A 23,606-nucleotide genomic window follows, 5' to 3' on the forward strand; every position below is an offset into this window, starting at 1 on the left:
CAAAGGAATACATATATCATAAGGAATGTTACTCCTAATAGTTAAGGAATTATCGATTATTAGAATAATTGATCGATACCTATCATTTTGTTTGTCTTTAGTAAAATCGTAAGTTAAGACACTTTTTTCCTGATTCTGTTTAATCCATTTTACCCCAATATAATAAAAGGAGATTTCAGCTAGTGTTGCGTAAATTGTAAATGTGCATGCGACTTATCTTAATATTTTGTATTTGTTCACACTGTATACGTATTCTTTTACTTATTTTTGTGAAATCATTTATTTGTGTTGAAAATTAATAAAATTTAGGAAAACAATGATGTGTATTTCTTAATTGTAACCGATTAATTGTAACCGATATCTGTTTGACATTACCATAGCAAAGTTCTGTAACATTAAGAAATCGGTTTTAATTAAAATTTGTTGTAAATCAGTGATTTTGGTTACAATTGACATGATATTGTTTCACTAATAAAGAAATATCTCTCTATTGTGTGAAGGAAAATGTCCTTTCCTTATTTTGTCTTAAGCTGCAGTTCTAACTGTGCCTCGAACAAATGTGCCCATTCGAGAACAAAAAATGTACAGAAATGACAATGCATTCATACACAATATCTGAGAGCAGTATAATATAAGAAAAATGCACCATTGTGACACCACACTGGTATTCCGATATCTTTTCGCTGACTAATATATTGCGATTAATTGTCAATACCAAGGTAGGCAACTCATAATGTATGGATGTACCACTGACTCAGGCTGTATTGTTGGTTAGGTAGTATTACTGATAAGTAGAATCACTGTTGATTAATAATTCCTATTTGGAATAATGTTTTGTCGATGGTGAATGATAACCAGAAATTGGATATGATTATGCATTTTCATTTTTATAAGTCTGTTCGACTGGTTAATATGTGATACCGCCAGAATGAAGTCAGTTGGTACAGTTCAATTTATGGATGCTAACAACAGAGGTATTGTAATTGTATTTTGGTACAAAAAATATTAATTCCAGTGTAAGATTGTAACTCTTAACCGAATACTGAAATAGATCTTAATTATATTTGTAGTAATTCCATTAAAATCACATGAAACCAAAATTTAAACTCTTAATCGAATACTGAAATTTATCTTAATTATACTTGCAGTAAAATCATTAAACTCACACTCAACCAACTTTGATTGTAGTTCTTTATCAAGTATTGACTTTTATACCATTAAAAGCACACTAAACTTAAAGTGTATCTCTTATTCGAATACTGACATTTATCTTAATTATATTTGTAGTAATATCATTAAAGTCACATGAAACCTTAAGTGTAAATCTTAATCGAATACAGACATTTATCTTAATCATATTTGTAGTAATACTGTTAAAGTCACACTGAACTTAAAGTTTGACGCTTATTCGAATACTGACAATTAATTTTTTTGCAGTATATAATTATAGTCACACTAAGATAAGATTGTAATTCTTATTTTAGTACTGACTTTTATATTTTTCGTATTTACGGTAAGCTTAAACTGTAACTTTTAACTAAGTAATGACTTATTTATATTTCATGCAGAAAGCTAACCATAACAAACTTTGCATTTCTAGATTAAGTGATAAACCACGCGATAAATTGACAAGATCTGGGACATACATTGGCCTGACACTTATCACATGTACAGAATTGCATCCTCATAAAACCTACCGTCACGACAGATATAGTTATAGCACGCATCTAGGTGAGTCACTAGATTAGAATTCACTACCTGTGAGCATTATTTTTCATCTTCACTGATCTGGTGTGATAGGCGTAAGCTTTGGATCATATCTCATCATTGTACAAAAATGTATAGCGTATATTCACAAGAAAAATGAACACTAAGTTATTTTTTTCGTTTTTAATCACGAAATAACAAATCAAATACATTTACCAATTAAAACATTATATTTAACAAACTCAAAGACAAATGTTCATTCGTAACTATTGATCGAGATTCTGGAATGTCATTTTTCTACATTTCGTTTATATAAAATTGCAATATCTGATTGTCTATTTTTATTGGCAAACCACAAATACCACAGGACAGTATTCCTTTCGCAATATTTTCAAAATATTAACACATTAGAGTTGAATGCTAAAAGTTGTGATAGCTGATATGAAATGAAGACTACACAAAAGACAAAAAAGTGAATAGCACGTTTTAATACAAATTTAGATACAGTAGAGCCAAACAATTATTTAAACTGTATCCACAGCTGTTTTGTCCTTCTCGGACTCATCAGTAATGCTAAGGACCTAAAGATTTGAATACTAAGAGACGACTGCGTAAAATATAAAGTACAAATATATCTTTCCCTGTGAAACATGATGGTGAGAAAATTCTGACATTTGATGATACTCAGACAATATTGTAATTGTAAAATAGATATTTAATGACAAATACAAACGTGCATCAGAATAAACCAACAATGGTGACGGACGGAAGGGATTACTTTATCTGTATCATTTTCATTATGTAATTCCAAAGCATACGATCATATACAACACTGGGTATTGTTTTATTTCTTGGTTAAATACTTTATCATGTGGTAGCCAAGCATCAAAATTAAATTGACATCATTGACAAAAAGCAATGTCTATGTGTTGTGATTGCTGATGAGGTGTTTAGAGACAAGTGGTGAATTTTGAATTGTCGCTTTACCTGAAACAAATTTGATGCTGACATAAACTAATGACATTTTTTATTTTTGATCGTTGATCAAGTTTACATGCGATGTCAACTTCAAATTGGCTTGAACTTTTTCCCATTGATTTCACTTTTAAACTTATAATCATGACTTTCACTAGGTGTTAAAATATAGAATACAGTTGACAACCTGATATCAATAGGTTTTAGTGATGTATTATATTTATGTATTGTCTGTAGCAACAAACACATTTCTCATTATGTGCTCACAGCATTGATGTGGCTGATTACATTCTATAATTGTTGTCAGCATACATTTTGTTGTCGTACGCTACTTCTGGTATCTGCTCTGCCCTCTCTTCGTGGACTTTATACGATTTGTGATTTGCGGGCTTCTTTCTGTTGAAAATATAAAATAAACTATGACTAAATTTCCTTTGTCATAGGGATTGTATAAATGTTTTATGGATTGTATGATTGAGGGACAAATAGACTTAAAGGAACAAGCACAAAGATATACCTGTGTTTTAGTATATATCCTATGGAAAGGATTAAGCCAACTCCCAGAATTCCACACACCACGGCCAGAATGATGCTTTCCGTCCTGTCTTCTTGTTTTGAGGCTTCAACTGCCGGACCACAAGTCGGATCTGTAACACATCAACATCAAAACCTTTATTATACTAGCCTAAATACACAACATAGCAATTATCACAGCAGTATTACGACACAACATATAATTAGCATACCAATATAACGACCCAACATCAGGAACCCATGTTGGATCTGTAACTATCACACAACATAGACATTATGATAGACTACACATAGCCATTCTTGCACTAATATAATGATTATGCCGACACAGCAGCATCCGGTCAACAGGTCGGATCTCTTCCACATACATGACATACAAGTATAACGACACAGCAACGGGACTACAGATAGGATCAGTGAACACAAACAACAAAGTCATTATCAACACTATATAACAACACAAGAAAGGTTTTTTCTCGCTTCAACGTCACTATATAGCCGTTATGATGTAAGCATAAAGACACAACATCTGAACGATACACAACTGAGCGATCTGTAGCACATACACAACATATCCTTTATCATTCCAGTACAACGCGACAACAAATATATTTCCATTATCAAACCAGTTTATTACACAGCATCTACACAATAAAGCCAGTATGACACCAGTACAACAACACAACACCATTGCCTATCCAAAACATTAGTTAGTAGAATCAAAGTATTTGATGTGTAAGTATAAATTCATTTACGTTTCATGAAATAAACGGTGAGTCAAGTGTATTTACGATGAAATGTTAACCACGCAAGTGTATGGATTAGTGATAAAATTGACTGCAACTGTTAAAGTCAAAAGCCTTTGTATATATAAGACGATTTGGATGAATAATAAACGTCATTTTAAATCTGGATTATTTTTAATCTTTCTTGCTGAGAAAATGGTTTATGCATACATTTTATATTTCATTTTGATAATCAAGAACAAATTGAATGGAACTATCAAATGATGGGAAATGAAAAGAAGCGCCAGAGACTGAACAAGATTCAATCTTTTCCAATATGGGTATAATCTTATGTTATCGGATGGTCCAAAACATCTATGATATTTCAAAACAAGGACCAATTAAGATGCAGAGCTGTATATCTTATCTTTTCTCGCGAGATCGAGAAAAAGCTACACTTTTTTGATAGTCGTCTCCCTTAGATAGACGTTTGTATTCTGTAACATGTTTCTCATTAATGTATACTGAATGATAAATTATCAAGTTACGATTACTTTTAATGATAACAGAGTGTATTTGTCTTTTCGTTTTGTTTTATTAAAAGGATAAGTTAAGCTCGTTATGATCGTATACTTTTGATGTAAAACTGCCTTGTCTGGGTTAATCGTGAAAATAACAAACAACTTTTTTTTTCGTTATGAATATAGCAAAGTGATTACTCTAAACAATAATGTAAATAAAGAATAGAATACATGTACTTTACCTGCGCTGCATGTGTCTGTCCAGGAGGATGCGCTCACATCAGGCTTACAAACCTGGTACTTCTCTCCTGATTTTGTTTCGTCCTTAGCATAACATGCTTCCTCGATAACGCAGCTATCACCCTGAAGTATTTCATTGTAGAAAGTAATAATTTCTGTCAAATGGCCGTTCATTTAAAACAAAATATATATTATAATATAATATCATTTAATTAACTTTAATTTATCATAAATTTAATGTTTACAAACAAGTTTTGATTTTAATTGATTTTAATTAAAAGATACCTTCATAAAAAAAACATGGCGCCATATTGACAACAACAATTCCGATTTATGAATTTTCAAATTTTGATGAATATTTAAAAAAAGAAGCTTATATATAGATCTATAAAATGTGTATCGCACTACCTTTCGATTACAAGTCGATGCTGATGTATCATTCACGAGTGTGCAGTCGTAGCAGATTGAGTCGTATACAAGGTGAAGGTACTGACCGCTACTCGGCGTAACGCCGTCATTGCTCACTCTAATTAAGGCGCCGGTGTTGGTGTCTGGTAGGCGACAGGACACTTGGTACATATTAGTAAAATTTGCAGGAACCTTCGTCTCCAGTCCGATCTGTTCTACCGCAGTAGTAACCTATGTCATAAGTTATATAATATTATAGCTTTCCTTATGCACTGTAATTAATTATTTGATACCTTATGTATGTAGCTTCATTGACAATGCTATTTTGACCAGCACTTTTGAAATGAATATACGCTCAAAAATAAACACAGATGATTATGATGGTTGGTTTCACGTAAACATTTATGGGTCACCACTGAATTTATTCTAACGATACCTTGATATACGTGTAATGACAAGTCAGTGTTGGCGATTCAACAAAATTTTCTCCCAAGATCATCACTGTCTGACACGAGTCGCTGGAATGTCTGATGTCACATCCGGTATTATCTGCTGGCCTTGGGTTGACAGTTGGCGTGGTGTTCAGGGCGGAAACAGAGCAGTCGATTCCGGCGAACCCAGGTTCACACTGACACACTCCTTGATAAGGCGATAGATATTTCGTTTTGAATACAGTTTATCGACTGTTGACACGATGGAAAATATATCGTTCAATAGCAACATTAAGAATTACCACTGACAAAACACTATATACAGTATTTTATTAAGGAAGTAAATTTCTAAATGATACAAATTAAAGTGAAAAATGATTTTGTCGCCAATATAATTAAATGTTTTCGTATGATGACTAAGTGTATTTCGATAATGCTATCAATATTATTGTTTTGGTCACCAACGTTATGCTATATTTACGCAGTCTTACATGTGGAGTTTGATCAGTTTGCCTTCAAACTCACGCATAACTATATCAACTAACATAATTACCAGAAGGACACAAATTATTTGGTTCAGAACATAACAAGAAGTGTTGAAGTAAGGTGAAAAAAATTAATTGTATATGAATTCTAATGAGGCAATATTTTCTCTGCTTGATGTATTAAGCGAAAACAATCTACGTTTAACTTGCCTTGACTACAATTCCCGTTTTGGCACATCTCACTGCAAAGGTTGGAGGTATCTATGAGAGGTACATTGGAGTTTGACCCATTCACTGGAGTCTTGTCCACTTCTCCCAGACATTCCTCCATTATGTCTTTAATGGAATCGAGTGCCCAAACGTCGTCCCCTGTCGTCTGTAAAGAACGGAGTTATAAAGTTCCTTTCTAGAGTAGTGAACCAGATGCAATAGAAAATATACTTTGATGATGCGTTGAAATGGACGGCATTAAGCAATTTGTTCGTCATTATCTTGGTACATTAATGACATAAAAATGGATGGCAGACGTACCTCTAAGTCGGCAGCACAGTTTTCGATTCTGTCTGATATGTCGGAGCCATTCACTATACTATCACACTGAACGGTGACTGAATTGTTGTAAATGGCGTTGCTACATACATCCCTGGCCTCGGCTAACGTGTAGTTCTGCGTGTTCTGAAAGCATATAACGATGCTAGGATAGTATTTATTTTCTTATCATATTCCATTAAAAAGTTCTGATACTGAATACTAAGGTATGGGTTTTTTATGAGGATAATATGGTTTTTATACCGCTCAGGCTACATTCGTGCATGGTATAACGTACCACGGGTAGAACCTCCGGAGTGACTTGATTAACGGTGGCTTGACGCTTGCCTCTACTTCTACCACCTAGCTGAGGCAGTCTGGCCTGGGACACTATCATCTGGGTGATGTCATAGCCTGGTGGCGATGAGGAAGTGTTACATACCATTATTGAGAAGTTGATAACAGAAGTGAGAATGAATTAAAAAAGTATTTGAAGGAATACTGAACCGTTCAAAGCATTTTCATATAATGAGCCATAATGTAAATATATATCGATTTCTAGGAATTTTTGGGAAAACATATCAAGGTATTAAAAATAGGACCTCAGTAATAAACATGACTATATTATTTTTTTCTAATGGCAAAAACATATCATGATAAAACCTACTTGTTGTCGCCAAAGAAAATCAGAACACACATGAAAAAAATCAAACTGTCTATAAAGGTTCTATTCGGTCAGTTTAGACTTTACCAAAATTAGGATAAAAAAAACCCAAGAAAATGACAATATGTCAACATAATCAGAATCAAAACCCAAATTCAATAAAACTAGGGCAAATTTTCTAAATGAAAATTTAGAGACGTACGTGTTTCCGGACACCTCATAGTGCCGTGACTGCCGACACAAAACACAGTGCGACCCTGGACACAGCTACAGAAACGGGTGATTCCAGGTACTGTTGCTGCCGGTACTCCGTTAAAAATACTGCCTCCCGAACTGACACTAGAAAATAAGAGCACAGCATGATATAGGAAATCACGCAGACAAAACACATATTATTTGAAGTAATCTGATTGCAATAAACGATAAATGTGGGTATCATTGTTTGTTCTCCTGATCATGGTTTAGTAATTTAAGAGGATCAAAATTATGCTTACTGCCATTTCATCGAGAAATCATCTGGACTACGTTCACGATCGGGATAAGGTCTACCATTCTTGTCGATGACATCATTTCTGCGATTTAAGTCGTAAATACCACACAGACCTGTGGAAACAAATTATATGTTAGCATAGTGACATTCATTATTGCAACGTAATCTTATTTCACAAAAAAGTCTCTAATTATATATGACCTAGAACATCAGTAGACTTTTTGTTTACAATTATCCTAGTCAAAGGTTAAACATAAAAATAATGACTTCTGCATATGACGTTTCCATAACATATACTTTATAAGTTGTAATAAGAGAAAAAATTACTGATGCAATTTTATGTTTATCATAACAACTTACCCTCTGTCTGTGAGTAGTCTAAACTGGATGGTTTAACCCAGATGTTGAGGAACGGACGAGCACTGGACTGGATTGTAATTACCGTGCCAGTAGGAAGATGTACCTGTTGGTAAATAGAAATATCTTAATCTTGCACAGAAGTATGATAAGTTACAGAAGTGTTATATGGCGGCTTGCAGATTTACTAATATACAAATACCATAGATATGTATTTGTATGTGAAACAGAATATTTCAATGGGATGCCATCGTTTTTGTATCAGAGAGGAAAGAAGAATTCTTGGTAGAAATTAATACTTACCTCATACTTCTGTCCGCACCCTAGACGGCGGATTATCGTACCGGGGTTGAGGTTACCGTTCTTGAACATCTGTATTGTAATTGGAGTTGGGGCAGGTTGGTGATGATGGTGATGTCCATGACCATGTTGAGGCGTTACTGTGACGCCATGGCTTCCACAGCTTGAAAATGTTATTACATCATCACCAGATTTTATCGCTACTGCACAGTTACATGAAGGGTTCTTCCTGGAATGTCCCCTTGTGCTACATTTCTCATATTTGGCGCGAACCTGTCAGAAAAAATATTAGAACAAATGATATAAAATAAATGAGATTGATTCATGTACGTGATAGTGATTATGTGATAATCATTATTACTTTGAATTCTTATGATTCTAATGTGAATAATCGAAAATGTCTGATAATCATTTCAAAAATGATGCTATTTGATATTGCAGCATAACAATAAAAGTTCAATGCTGTCAATTATAGTTTAGATTACAATAAAATGTTGATATTCCAATTATATAAATACTGTTGATTGATATATCATGATAAAATGCGCAGTGTTCCTATTTCACAAATGTTATATAGTGAATCTACACCTCACTAGACTTAATACAATGTTAAAGAGTGTAATTGAATGTAGCAATTTTGATAGACATAAACAAATCTAGTACATCGTATGTTAATAAGGCATTACATTTATATTCTATTTCACAGTGAAATACAAAGACATGTTATCACAAGAACTAACCTCATAAGGAAGTGTTTTATGTCTGTATAAAACAAACTCTCCAGTGTTGAAATTGTCGTACCGTCTGTAAAAATGAGATTATTATCAGTAGAAATAACACGTTTCTGTGGTAGATAGCCAAATAGTACGGTTTGATATTTGACACTCGTATTTTGATGAGTAACTTACATTGAAAAGCTCTCTCAGATTTCATATTTCGCGTAATCTTTAAGTACAAGGAAAACGCCCAAGTAAATTATTTCTTTGTATTGGAACAATGAAGATGTACATATAAGTTAATTTTATGTCATAAAACAAAAAAAATATTTTAAAAATGTGTACCTGCCATCAAACGTTGTAATATGAGGATCATTGAGAGATGTACACATTGACCTGTGGTCATTGTCCTTAGCAACCACCTGATGAGAAAATCAGAGTATTTGTTGGTATTTTTATGTTACAAAAATAAAAGCAAATACTCTAAAATCGAATACATTAATGCAGCACTTACCATTAAAATATAAGTAGATCCTTTTTACTGAATGATATTTATAAGTGTACTTGTTAATACTGAAATTTATAAATATGACAGATATTAATGGAGTAATGAGAATGCTTTTGAAGTTATTTCTATCTATTATTGCAACGATTCTGCGACGAGATCCTTACATCAATACGACCAATGTTGACAGTATGTGAAGTACTGGTTACTATTGGAGGTTGCCTGGGGTAAGTCACGTGAACCTGGACGGTCACGTGAGTACTGTGGTCACGATCGTACATGTTATCCACCATAGCCGTGATTGGGATCTGGAGTAAACCCTGCCAATTAGATTGCGAAAGAGAGGCTCCGCATGACTCCGGCCTCGCGGTCTGACTCGGACCTTTCCATCCGATTACAACTTGTGGTAGAACCCATTGTCTACATTTCTTGTCATGGCGGTCGTAGTCAGTGTGAGTGTGTATGAGGACCGTACACTGTCCCTTACATCCCCGACAGCAGAACATATGTGGAGGAGCTGTGGAGTTTACGGTGATATACTGGGGAACTCGGCCCTCTGTCAGTACCAATTTATCAGTCGTTATCAACTACAAAGAAAACACCTATGATTCTATAACAATGTTTTGCATATCATGAAGAAATTAATAACTTAAATCAAAGAAAATAATACTTGTTTTATGGCTGAAGCGTTATGATGATGATGATGATGATGATGATGATGATGATGACGACGACGACGACTACGACGACGACGATGATGATGATTGAAATAGTTATAAAATGTATTCATTTTAATTTTTTATATATACATTTTAATTGTTAATATGAATCTATAATAATCATGTCTATTTTACCTTGATAGTAGGGGTGAAGATGGCACTGGTCAATTTAATTGTCAGTCCACTTTGACCTTTAAATCGAGCCTGGATGGAACACGTGACCTGAGAAGACACATTCGGACATAACATAACCACAGGTGATCCCTTATTAGTATCTAATATCTGAAGTATTTTAATCATTTTAAAAGGAACATTACTTATTTAAAAAATACACGTTATCGTTTTTGTTTTACTACACTGACTTGATAAAATATCTCAGAGATTAAATAATTAATAAACATTAGGTACTTTAAGTATATCAACACTCACTTCACCTTCATTGCTAGGTTCATTGAGTAATTTAATTTCATACCCTTTTGTTGTAAAGATTGTCGTTGATGCTTGCAACTGCAAACTTGTAATTATCTGTCATTCCCGATACGATATTCATTAATTCACAATTTTCGTTGATGTTGAGGCAGACAATAAATTCTACATTTTGCTGGAATGACTTCTCGAAAGAGCAGGTGAAGAATGCAGCTCCTTGTCCGTCTACTATGGGTAGAAGGGTAGGACGCACGTTGTAAATTGGTAATCCAGGTTTAGTGGGACGTGGAGTAGTGGTAGGGGGTGTCGTAGGCTTAGGGGTAGTCGTGGGTAATGTAGTGGGTTTCGGAGTAGATTTTGTCGTAGTTGGCTGCGGAGTTGTAGTACTAGGTGTAGTCGGGCTTGGTTTCTTTGTGGTCTTTGGTGCTGGAGTTGTGATATCATCTGTGTAAAAAAAAGTTAGCCTAGCAATCAGTGTTATCGTATTGCATACAATCAGGAAGGTAAATACCAATTGATTTCAATCATCGAAGATATTTTTAGTGTACCTATGGATATTGTTTTGTAAATCGTAAATGACATGTCCTGTTCACTTATATACCTTTACATATCCAGCCTTTGTGACAAACATCTGTTGTTGTTGCCTTCTTCGTAGTAGTAGATGTCGTAGTTGTAGAAACTGGTTTTAGGGTAGTGGTAACTGATTATGAACACAAGAAAAACACATTTATTTTTTTAAAAAAAGTCACAAATAAAGATTACTTCCAATCTGTATTAAGTAAAAACATCTACATTCTTCGAACATAAATATCGCAATGTAGAGAAAATATGAAATACCAGAGAGATAATGATAAACTTATATAACAGTCCGGGAAATATTCAATGGTTTGTTACGTTGATATTTGAATGATAAACAAATGTGCAAAGCATACATAACGCAGTCGGCTCTCACCAGGTCATCAAGAAAAGTTTTAGTTAATTAACAGAATTTTTAAGTAAACTATTCTTAAATCGGATAACGTTTAAAATTAGTTTCAATGATGACAATGATGCCGGGAACATACTTTCTGTATTAACTTATTAGAATAAATCTGATTTAATTCATCTCCTCTCTCGGCCTGTTTTGCATTTCAACAGTATAATTTTTTGAATGTGATATACAAGTACAGTAACTCTAATTTGACGTCAGAAGTATTTCAGCCATTACCTACCTTTACTTGGAGGGAAGCCAATGATGATATCAATATCGATTATAATATCAATCCACACATGCCAGCATTTGATGGACTTGAGATAGAAATCTACCTGAGTGACTGTATTCACTGTTGGTGGCTGTCCCACATAAAGATGCTGGTTGGTGTTGATGGCCAACTGATGAGATATCTGTGTTGTACTAAAATCTACAATCTTCTTGTCTACATACAAAATCAAACCTTTGTCAAGAGCCCACGAGACGACGATGGAATTGAAGGAGGATATCGTTAGTTTTCCCCTTGGAACAGACGCGTACCACGACACAGTGGAGGTAGACACTATACATTGAATCTGGCCAAACCTATAGACAAGTGCCACTCCTGTTCCGTCCGTTCTCTCCCCACCACTTGACATTATTATAGTATTCTCCTGAAGTAATTTAAAGGACACTACGACCTCGAAAGTGATTCCTGACTGACACCTATCAAGGTTGCCCAGACACATGTTGTTGTGTATGCCGAAGTCAATGTAATGTGTCGTTTGCGTGATATGGAGAGCCTCCTCTTTTTTATCCACTGTAGCACCACCGTGTACTTGTAGCGTAATGTTATCAGATGTTATTAGATTCGTCTGGCTGATTTGGGTGAATGACCAGTTGTACGAAACCATTTGCTTATTTGGTGTAGTCGTCGGTGCCTTTGTTGATGGAGACGTTGTCGGTGCCTTTGTTGTAGGAGACGTTGTCGGTGCCTTTGTTGTAGGAGACGTTGTCGGTGCCTTTGTTGTTGGAGAAGTTTTCGGTGCCTTTGTTGTTGGAGGTTTCGTTGGTGCCTTTGTTGTTGGGGTCTTTGTCGTCGGTGCTGCTGTTGTTTCTAAATTAATGCAACAACTGATCGTCATTTACAGAAATGCTTGGTAAAAATAATGAGGGTGTTCCATTTCAATGGACATTTGGAAACAATATCATTATCAAAGTTTTACATACATTAGAACTTGTAGGTCAGAGTTCCGACTACTGAGTTAATCAAATGCGTATTATCAACAACAATTTTGTTTTGTAAGTAAATGGATTGAACAATGGGAAATGCCTTTATTAGTTCTCTACAATACGTTACGACAGGATTATAGATTTATAAAAAAATGATATAAGAGGAAATAGGACGTATCCACACATCATATGGATACACATTTTCCTCTTCTGAGTTGTACACTCAAATCGATAGCAATATCATAATGACATATAGTGTGGACAATAAAACAAACTTGATAGATCGAAAGAGAAAAACTACACGGCGACTCTTGAGAAAATACAAGACAACTAACAGAGTTTGTTTCTAACAGGAAAGCTTCGACACTAGCCATGTATAATTTAAGCAAGTATCTTTTTATCTAAATTAGCATAATACAAAACTACAGTACAGTATTTTCATTTAAAATGACTGAAAAAGATTCCAAACATGATTGAATGATCAAGTCACTTAGAATAAAGCTAGATAACAATATTGACAATGATTTTCTACTTTAGGAGTCATTATATTTGCGTCTGAAAATTATTCTCGCCGTTTTATGGCCATAGATATAAAGTGTCTTTCATTCCATTTTAATTTCGTTCCAGTTCATCAACTTTTACATAGATACATTTGTGGAATTGGTAAGTAGTTGTTTAGTATCATGCAGGCCAATTTCTGATTTAGACAAGGCCAATGTTTTAAGAGATCCGACCTTTTAGATTGAGAATTTTGATTAGACTGTCCACAAAATGGTAAGATCACTGTTATTTTCCCTACCTCAAGTTTTTTTCTTTAAAATCGGCAGAACTTCAATTACATTTTGAATTCATTACCATAGACTCTGCCGTCAGGACTTCAGTTTTACTGCATTAAGCCATTTTGCCAATTGCCAAAGCAGAAAATTGAAGCAGATCACATGGTTTTAACACAACATGGAGAATGGAATATCTTATTGTGATAAAATGAATTTCATAACTAAATCATATTGCCCAAACCTGCAGATTTCTTTATCATTAAGAAGAGGAAGTTAACCCTGATATCCTTTTCATGAAATAGAATAGATCGGAAGACCGACGTCGAGGTATCGATATTATCACTAGACGTAGATGAAACATTGTCAACAAGCAAGACGCTCACATTTGCCCAGTGGATGATGACTATGCTATAGATTCATTTTAAATCGTAGTTAACCTGTCGCTGATTTAACGATACCACTTTCCCCCGTTTAGATTATTTACACTATATAGTAATTTTAAGTCACGTAACGTGTCTTTGGGTTCATTTCTTATATTTCTAAACTTTGCCTAGTGACTTGGAATGATAACAGTAATGTTTCAGAGGATAGCAGTTATTGATCAGAGGGATTGGTTAATACTTAGTGTGAAATGAAATCACTTCCTTTAATGATCAGTTGTTGCGATAAATCCTTTCTGTGAATCGACTCCTTCAAGTTAAATGTAAAACCAAGGACTTTAGATCAAACGTCGTTCATATCATATGTTTAGAAAGAACAGGCCTTACGTGCGCTTATCATATTTTACCCTTAAAGTAATGAGGAAATGTAATCGACTTTTCTAAAAAAAAAAAAAAAAATCCACACGTCCAAATAAAGAAATAGAAACAGAAAAGATGACATTGTATGCCTGTGTTTACGTCCTGTACATGGAGATTCACAGTTAAAAGACAATTGTATACCGAACTTAGTATCAGTCGAATAGTGCATACGAGAGTTTGAATGGGAACTATTATACATTCATAATATCTACTGTAACACAGATTATCTGGGAGGATATTTAAAAATGCAACCATATATAATTCTACGATATGTCAATTGATCATACGATATTTAGAAGCATTTGCTTCAAGTATACAGTAATATATATTTTGGAATAAAGAGTATCTTACAGAGTTTCGCATTCATTTCTGTACTAAAACAGAGATATCATGTACTCACGCTTCTTGGTCGGGCTTGGTGTTGGTTTGACCGTAGTATAATCTACAATAGAATGTAAATACATAAACGACTAAAATCCATAATCTTTTAGGTTAAGTTTCTTTGTAGATTATGAAGTATTTTCTGTTAATAAATAAAGAATTACTATATCACATCAGATATTATCATTATAAGATATTTTCCGTTCCTGAAAAACTTTATCACAACTTATTGCCTGGCAATGGTTCATTCAAAGGAAACATGATCTCCATGTACATCAGATAAAGCACTTGAACAATAGAAACAAGTGATATAATAAGGATACATATGTTAATCTTCAGCAAAATCGTTATTCTTGACAGGATCAAAAGTTGTCTCTTTTTTTTATTATTTCCTCCATAATCAGCAATTACTGATGTGAACGTTTCATAATAAATCCTGTTTGCGAAAAACAATGACTGACTTAAATACAACTACAAATACAAAGGTAAAAAAAATCACTTTAAAATATAACAATTTTTCGCTACCTTGAATTATATGTTCGTGAATGAGAACATCACGTGATGCTGTCCAGGCATACAGGTTTCTGATATCAATGAAAGTGGTGATGGAGGATCCGTGACCTTTTGCAATCAGTAGAGAGTGAATGTCTGGTTGTGTAGGGTTGGGGAGTTTTATAGTATGATTCATGAAGAGATGACCATCAATGTAGACAATGAATCCATCAACTTCATTCCAGGAAACTTGGTACGTGTGCCATTCTGTGTGACTAAAATGAATTTTTAATTTCGAAGTCCACATAAATTTATTCCATTTTACAGCACAGTACAACTCTCCCATCCAAAGATACAGTGCTATACCGGAAGTGTTTAACTGATCACCGCCGCTTGAGAAGATATACTGTTTATCGGTGATTGTAGAATTGAGGAATTTTATTTCTACACTCAATGTGAAACCATTATCACATGTCGTAAGGTCTTGCAAGCACTGCATGCCAGTATTCGGCAGTTCTACATATTGTCCAGTCGTATTGAGAACAAGAATGGCATTTCCATTAGCTTCCGGCACAATGCTGGGTTTCCCATATACGGTGAAGTTGTGAAGGGGTGTTATCAAAAGGTTGTCTTTTATCTGTATGAAAGTGAAGTTCAAATACTGGATTGGAGCTTTCGTTGTGACTGTAATAAAGAAGATACTCCTTTTATTTCACAAATAGTTAGAAGTGTTTTGATTACCTGGACATTATTACATGAAGGGACTTATTTGATAAGCTGTGTCAGATTTAAGTTCTTTGATAATGTTCAATATTTACAACTGCGTTGAATCGTCTCCATATAAAGCGTGCCAACACGAATATGGTCATTTGTATCGCGTAAGAGTAAATGGTCTTCACATTACTTATACCGTGATGTAAATGTGAAGACATTTGACGCATTACTTATACCGTGATATATTTTTGAAGATACATGACGCATTACTTATATCGTGATATAAATGTGAAGACATTTGACACATCACTTATACCGTGATATAAATGTGAAGATACATGACGCATTACTTATACCGTGATATAAATGTGAAGACATTTGACACATCACTTATACCGTGGTGTAAATGTGAAGACATTTAACACGTGATATAAATCTGAAGACATTTGACACATTACTTATACCGTGGTGTAAATGTGAAAACACTTGACACATTACTCATACCGTGGTGTAAATGTGAAGACATTTGACGCATTACTTATACCGTGATGTTAATGTGAAGATAATTGACGCATTACTGATATCGTGGCGTAAATGTGAAGACATCTGACGCATTACTTATACCGTGATGTTAATGTGAAGATAACTGACGTTTTACTTATACCGTGATGTAAATGTGAAGATAATTGACGCAATACTTATACCGTGATGTTAATGTGAAGATAACTGAGGTTTTACTTATACCGTGATGTAAATGTGAAGATAATTGACGCATTACTTATACCGTGATGTAAATGTGAAGACATTTGACACATTACTTATATCGTAAGTAAAAATGAAAGGAAAAAAAAATCAGCATCATTTTCTCTTACTTTGCTTCCATGGCATCGCCTAGTGTTTCCGTTATAACTAATCAATTGAACTCATCGCTATTTTTACGATATGTATAAGGTAATCTGGTCGTTGAATGATTATGTGCGATAATCATATGTTTAACAAGTTTTCTGTACCTGCCCGAATGCACACCGAGCTGTATGTTTTTATCCTATTCAAATATTTTGCAATTCTATAACATGAACGCAAGCTTGATTAGGAAGTACTTATGATTGTCAAGACCGTATGTAGTATATGATATCCCTGTTTTATTTTATACCTGCAGATGACGTCGACTCTGCCAGAGGAGTTGGTGTCGTATTAGGTTTTGTTGTCATTGCTGAAATAAACAAACGAAACCGAATTTGAAACGAATACGACATTAATCAAACACGTACTGCCCTAGGCAACAAGAATGATCTCCAGATTTATCCTTTATTTTATATATACTGTACCATCGATAATTTAATAAATATACAGATATTTTTATTCCTCTTTGTATTTTGTACAACTCGATAAAGGTGATAATCTGAAAAGGAATACTAGTATAATGATAACATTGTTTTTATATTGATAATCTGAGTGATCTGTTTTAGTGTCATCCAAATACAGAATACCTTTGTAATATCCCTTGTGTAATATATATTACATTAGTATAGACTGGCAGTATCCATCTCATATACGTACATATAAAAGCATAAATAATCATTAGAACAGAGGATTACACTGAAGTTTTGAGCTGGTGCTAATGACTAATCTTACTGTCTCGTTAATACATACCAATGCTACCCCATACCACGATCCAAGTCACCACCGTAAGAGAGGAGGTATGTGTTGTTAAACTTATTGTGAAGCCATGAGTACACATATCGGTCTTTTGCAAACATGATTGGAAAGTCTTCTTGTAAACTTTATTTTATTTCATTTTTTCTCCTTACAATGTACATAGTTGCATCAAATAACAATTGAAATTGGATTCGGAAACAAGTTTGACAACTTATATTAATCCATCTCCAGTTAGAAGAGACGCATGCGGAATTGAGGACGTAGGCTGTTATTATAAGATAATATGTGAGAAAGAATAAATCAATATGCTATCTTATAGATAAAGAACAAAAAGAAAATAAAAGGGGGGAAGAGGGGTGGGGTGGGGGGGGGGGGGGGTGTTGTTGCTCAGTTATACCTCAAGTACAGAATTTACTATGAAAACACAGTAAAGACCGGCCCAGACATGAATGTATTGGAGAAAAGAGACATCATTCAAATCTTTTGGAGTTAAGGATATAATCCTGAGTACATGAAAAAAATAATGCATTTTCGTCATATGACAGCTCGTCATCACCGAATAGTAACAGTTTAGTAGTTATTGGACGATTTATTGTAGAAAAGGAACGTAAACGAAATCGAGAGAAAAGACGACAATGTAACAGATAATGATCATTGGAAAGTCTTGTTGTCAACAGATACATAAGAATTGGTCCCATTCAACAGTACTGCCTTCCCGCCTGACGGGGAATTCGATAGTGTCACATGACAATGTATATTTAACCTCAAAGACGAAGTCGTTTGAATGATGCTCCCAACAATATTTTTAAACCCAAAGATCCCTGCAAATATGGTATCTTTTACTGAAGAGCTTTTTATCGTAAAATTACTAGCGGTACAAAATATGTTGCGTTAACTATATATGATAGCATAACTACTGATAGTTAAATTACTTAGGTGTATCATTTTAAAAGAAGTCGCAGATAGTACTTTTTATAAACTTAGCTGAGGTATATTAATGGAAGGCTATACTCCAGCATTGTAGACAGTAGAGCCAGGTTAAACCTGCCAACACTTCAGACTGACCTACGAGGCCCTCGTATCTTATTTGTTAATTTTTCTTCACAGTTCAGTTCTCTGTGGTAATTCCGTAGGGTTCTAATTTTGATAAAGTGACTTCATTTTCGAGTTATATACCGACCGCCGTGAATGAAGCAGAATGTTATTGATAATATCTGTTCTCTACTGACATTAGACCCTTTGTAATTGGTTATCGAGGCTCTCCTGCACACTGATGTATATCGCACAGATGTCGTGCATGTTCTATATATATCAGGCCCAACAAATGACAATACAATATATCTGTACTATGTACTTATTTGGTATAAACCATATCAATTAATAACATTTCACATAGCATTATATATATATATACCTAAATTGAGATATGTTATCTAGATTTGTCATAGACTAAAGCTTTTCAATAAAAATGTAATTAAATGTTTGTAGTGAACATGTCTTGCCATTATCATTAATTGTCTGGCTGGTAATGTCATAATTCCATTAAAAGATCACACGAATACATCTTAAGGTTAATGGTATTCTACACTAATACAGTCAATTTAATTAGACAATAAATACCTGATGATGACACTGTCGGTTTAGCAGTAATTGGTGTTGTGGTTGGCACTGAAATATGAAAATATTTGATATATTAATACTACTATGAAGTATACACGTCCCGTGAAATATGACAATATTTGATGTATTAATACTACTGTAAAGTATACATGTCTTGTAAAATATGGTAATCCCTGATACATTAATACTACAGTAAAATAAGCACGCCGTTTGAAATGCATTACCCATGAATAATTAAGAAAATAATTGCCTTTTGGTTGTTTTGGTCCGTTTGAGGGCTTTTGTAAAAGTACTAAGGAGTAAATAAAAAAATACCTGTGATGACTCCTTGATTCACCAAGTCTGTTCTCTTAGCGTCGTAAGTTTTCAGGCCAGTGAATTTCATCGAAACTTTCGTGGACGTGCTGATGTAACCATAACCCAGAGATATCTCCCTCATGGTTATGGTAGTTGTCGTAGGGCGTGGTTGGGGACGAGTCGTGCTGCCAATAAGCATACCGTTGTTTAGAAGTTCGATTCCAACAGAGGAACTCCACGAGATCTCAAGATGCTGCCAGATGTTCAAAGCGAGATTGGTGGTGGTTTGTAGCCTCCATATGAGGGTATCGGTGGATACTATATAGTGTAGCTGGTTGTTTGCATAATACAGTGCTAGACCAATGCCGTCTGGGCGGTCACCGCCATTAGAAATGATGTAAGTGTTTTCCTCAAGCTTGTCAAACTTAACGTTCAAGTTGATAGTAAAACCAGAGGTACAACTTCTAATATTTTGGAGGCATGATGGGAAATTGCTATTACTGACGGTCACGTAACTATTAGCACCATTTACGTACACTGCCTGCCCGAGACTTGTGGTTGACAGAGTCACGTGTCCATGAATGTTGAAGGTCAAGGTTGTCGTTGTTTGGATCACTTGTTTGACGATGGATGTTATTTCAAAAACAGTCGTCGTTAGCTTCGTTACTGTTTTAAGATATTAATAAGAGCCAATGATATTGCTGAACAATAGCTTTCACGGAAGATATTATTACGGATATTCAATTTGAATTTGATTTGTTTGCATTTAGTTTTATGTGTTTTTAATGTACAATTTATGCACCACGCGCCTACTCTAAATATGTAACACTCACCACTGCAGTCAGACCCGTAATAACCATGTGTACAGGAACACTGTCCCTCGCCAACACATGTCCCACCATTCTTACAGAAATCAACAGGACACAGCGCTACAACCATCAACATATACACATTATAGGTAATATTACCATAGACGTAAGATAAGCTTGTGAAGACATACAAACCATACCTATTTCCACACCTTTTTATTTGTCATTGTTTTATTTCGTAATTGAAGTAATGTTTTGATGTTTTGTCTATCCAGTTTGTGAAACAATTTGAAAACAATAGGTTTTCCTCGCCAAGGATGCATTTCTGTTACTGATAACACCACTAGCCTATGATATTGTTATATGTCTCCACATTTCAATCAATTCTGACCTCCGGGTAGAAGTCTAGACTACCTAGAAGAACAACTGCATTAATAAGAAGAAGTACTAAAACAATATTTCTCTCTTCATTCGGAGGGGAAACATATTTATCAGGTGAAGAATTGTGGTAAATGACGTGTTCCAGGATGTGAAATGTTTCATTGTGTTGGTATGTGTATATAAATGTCTACCGTTCATTTTGCTATCTAATACAAGCCTGAATTTCTTACTTGAAGGATCACAACCTAGGACATCAAACCGGAAACAAGGAGAAACCTGACTCGTGAGAGGGTAAACCCTCAAGGAATCAATGGCGACAGGGGGTGTGAAAACCAGCCAGAACTTTCCAATAGAACTGTTTGATATTGCTTCCAGGGACTACAACAGAAATAAGATCATTTCGAGAGGTCAACATGTTAGAGATAGTCTGGCTTTTATCAACTCAAGCTACGTAATCAACATGATCTTCTAATATCGGTTTACATTTTATAGGAAATTTAAAATGTCATAGTTTGTTTGAAGCACTTTGAAAGAAAGACGGATGATTTACATATTTAAATTATGACGTAACGGTAAATACATCAATAGATACAACGTTAGGCGAATAACTTAATGTTCAGTCTAGTGCTACGTCTTTCTTCTATTACTCAATGAAAGAGCGAGAAACAACAGATGAGCTCATAAAAGGAAGCATGAAAATATTAACATTATCAAAGATTCTTTTTCTTCAAAACGTGTTGTAATTACCGTATGATGGTTCCTCCTCAAACTTTTCATAACGAAAAACTCATTGAAGCACTATTATCAAGACATTTAATTTTTGTTTTGTGCAGACAATGTTCATATTGTTTGATACCGACTTCTATCTTTACCACGAAGACGATATTAACTGACAAGTTTACAACAATAAGAGTGAAGTTTAGATGATGCAAACTACATCTATGTCGTGATTTCTGTGAAAATTACAATAATTTCACAAAGATTGCAAAAGTTTTACCGTCGAAGAAGTATTTGTTTCACCAAAGTTATTATTTACAAATTATTTTCATCATAATCTTTTGACTCAAACAATATCTTATCTCAAACATTTAAACATTTTGGTACACTCTGAGGTTTTCCTCTTAGCTGTGTGGTTTGATACCTACAGGTGCTACAACCCTCCATTGTTTGAGGGAATCCTCTTTCAAGATAATCTCAAGGCGGAAAGTCTTCATGTAGGCAGCAGGTGGAGTGAAAACTCCGGGCATTGATGGGGGCTGGATCTCAAGACCCCCAAAGGCCACTGGTGACGGGAACGACACCTCGTACCAAGGATTCGGATCAGTTAGGGAAGGACACCAGCCACTGATAATATCACCTGTCAATAAGTTATGAAAGTATCATTTGTCGGGTATTTATCTTCTAAATGTCTTTATCCCCCTAGCTAGATATCATTTGTTAATTCAAAGTTTTTGGTTTTTATATGTTGTGTTTCGTTTTTTGTTTTGTTTTTGTTTTTGTTTTGGTTTTTTTCATCTGAAAAATGTTAAGTATAAGCATTTTAAGCATAAAAATAAGTTGATTAGTTTTTGCAACGTTTTGAATACGATTTATTTGTGAATATCTGAAATTTTGTAGAAACAGTTCATTTAACATTCTCACCTTTACAACAGTAGTTAAGTCGACCCATGTCCTTGGTTTGGTTTTGGGCAGAAGATGACACCAGCAAATGATCAGATGTCAAGGTCTTATCTGCTAAACCTTGTCTTACCAGACATGCTAGAATACCAATCAAACAATCAGGTTTACGCAAGGAAGTAGAGAAAAGACATCTAAGAAATGAAATATTTCATGTAAAAGTCGTAATAGTAATCCCAACACTAATCCCTGTCTTTAACTCCTGTTAATTTGACTTTATCATGGACATTATGAAATACAGAAGAAGATTTATTCTATTTGTGAAAACTTATCTCCAGCTTGCTATAGCGATCAAACATTATATACGATTAAAAAAAAATGTTTAAAGAAATATGTTATTTTTTGAAAATAAATGCTTGAGTGTTTTTTCGTGAAAACTTTTGCAACTTAAAGTTAGATATATCTTCTACACCTTTCTTGCTTTCTTTAACAATAAGAAGGAGACCGATGTTATTACAGACGTTGCAGTAATGTTACAAGTAAAGCATTTCTTACCGCCTTGAGGAGATTCACCTGTGACAAATATGAAAAGAAAACATATATCCATTGTAAGACCAAATCGCTTTTTTGAAATAAATTTAGCAGAAAATGACAGCATTTCCTTCATGACATGTTTATCCAATTCTGGGTAAATATACAAACATAATCATGATGACTACCGCGATATATCAACAAATATTTAATCCAGTACTTACTCTTTTCCATTTCACAGTGATCACCAGCAAAACCATATGGACATTTACACGTGGCCTGCTGTAAGCATTGTCCTCCATTTTGACATACGGGACATATATCTATTCAAATAAAAACAAATATAATCAAACGAGCGAACGACTACGGTAATGATTTTGACGTTATTTATACAAACGGAATCTGTATATGTTGATCTCTTAACGGATGTATATTTTATTAATCGTTTCAAGTGTCAACAACTTATGGTCCGTAGGTGATGCGATTTAAAACGTCCTTTCAGGACATGAAATTAAAACTGAAGCGTTTTAATGTATATAATACCTTTAGGAGTACATCCAGCCAGTTGTAGTCTCATGCATGGCTTGTCGTCAAAAGATAATATATTTATCTTCAT

General features: G+C 34.5%; 1 protein-coding gene across 1 annotated transcript; it reads right to left on the minus strand.

The window, feature by feature from the left end:
* Positions 1 to 2,966: 2,966 nt before the first annotated feature.
* On the minus strand, positions 2,967 to 23,606 carry LOC132563855 (uncharacterized). The gene is made up of 31 exons (XM_060228610.1): positions 23,534 to 23,606; positions 23,215 to 23,313; positions 23,015 to 23,032; positions 22,484 to 22,600; positions 21,988 to 22,199; positions 21,073 to 21,220; positions 20,486 to 20,581; positions 19,671 to 20,318; positions 19,356 to 19,403; positions 17,230 to 17,289; positions 15,396 to 16,034; positions 14,890 to 14,931; positions 11,943 to 12,797; positions 11,333 to 11,431; positions 10,778 to 11,175; positions 10,441 to 10,527; positions 9,754 to 10,173; positions 9,427 to 9,503; positions 9,106 to 9,169; positions 8,369 to 8,638; positions 8,069 to 8,171; positions 7,713 to 7,821; positions 7,421 to 7,557; positions 6,853 to 6,968; positions 6,558 to 6,701; positions 6,237 to 6,402; positions 5,547 to 5,749; positions 5,111 to 5,341; positions 4,705 to 4,825; positions 3,200 to 3,329; positions 2,967 to 3,078 (listed from the first exon to the last, which is right to left on the minus strand). The coding sequence occupies exons 1-31, from the start codon at positions 23,604 to 23,606 to the stop codon at positions 2,967 to 2,969; spliced, it is 6,042 nt and encodes a 2,013-aa protein (XP_060084593.1).

This window comes from Ylistrum balloti, unplaced genomic scaffold (genome assembly GCF_031769215.1).
Source record: "Ylistrum balloti isolate Yb309-2 unplaced genomic scaffold, AGI_CSIRO_Ybal_v1 Utg371890, whole genome shotgun sequence".
Lineage (NCBI taxonomy): Eukaryota > Metazoa > Mollusca > Bivalvia > Pectinida > Pectinidae > Ylistrum > Ylistrum balloti.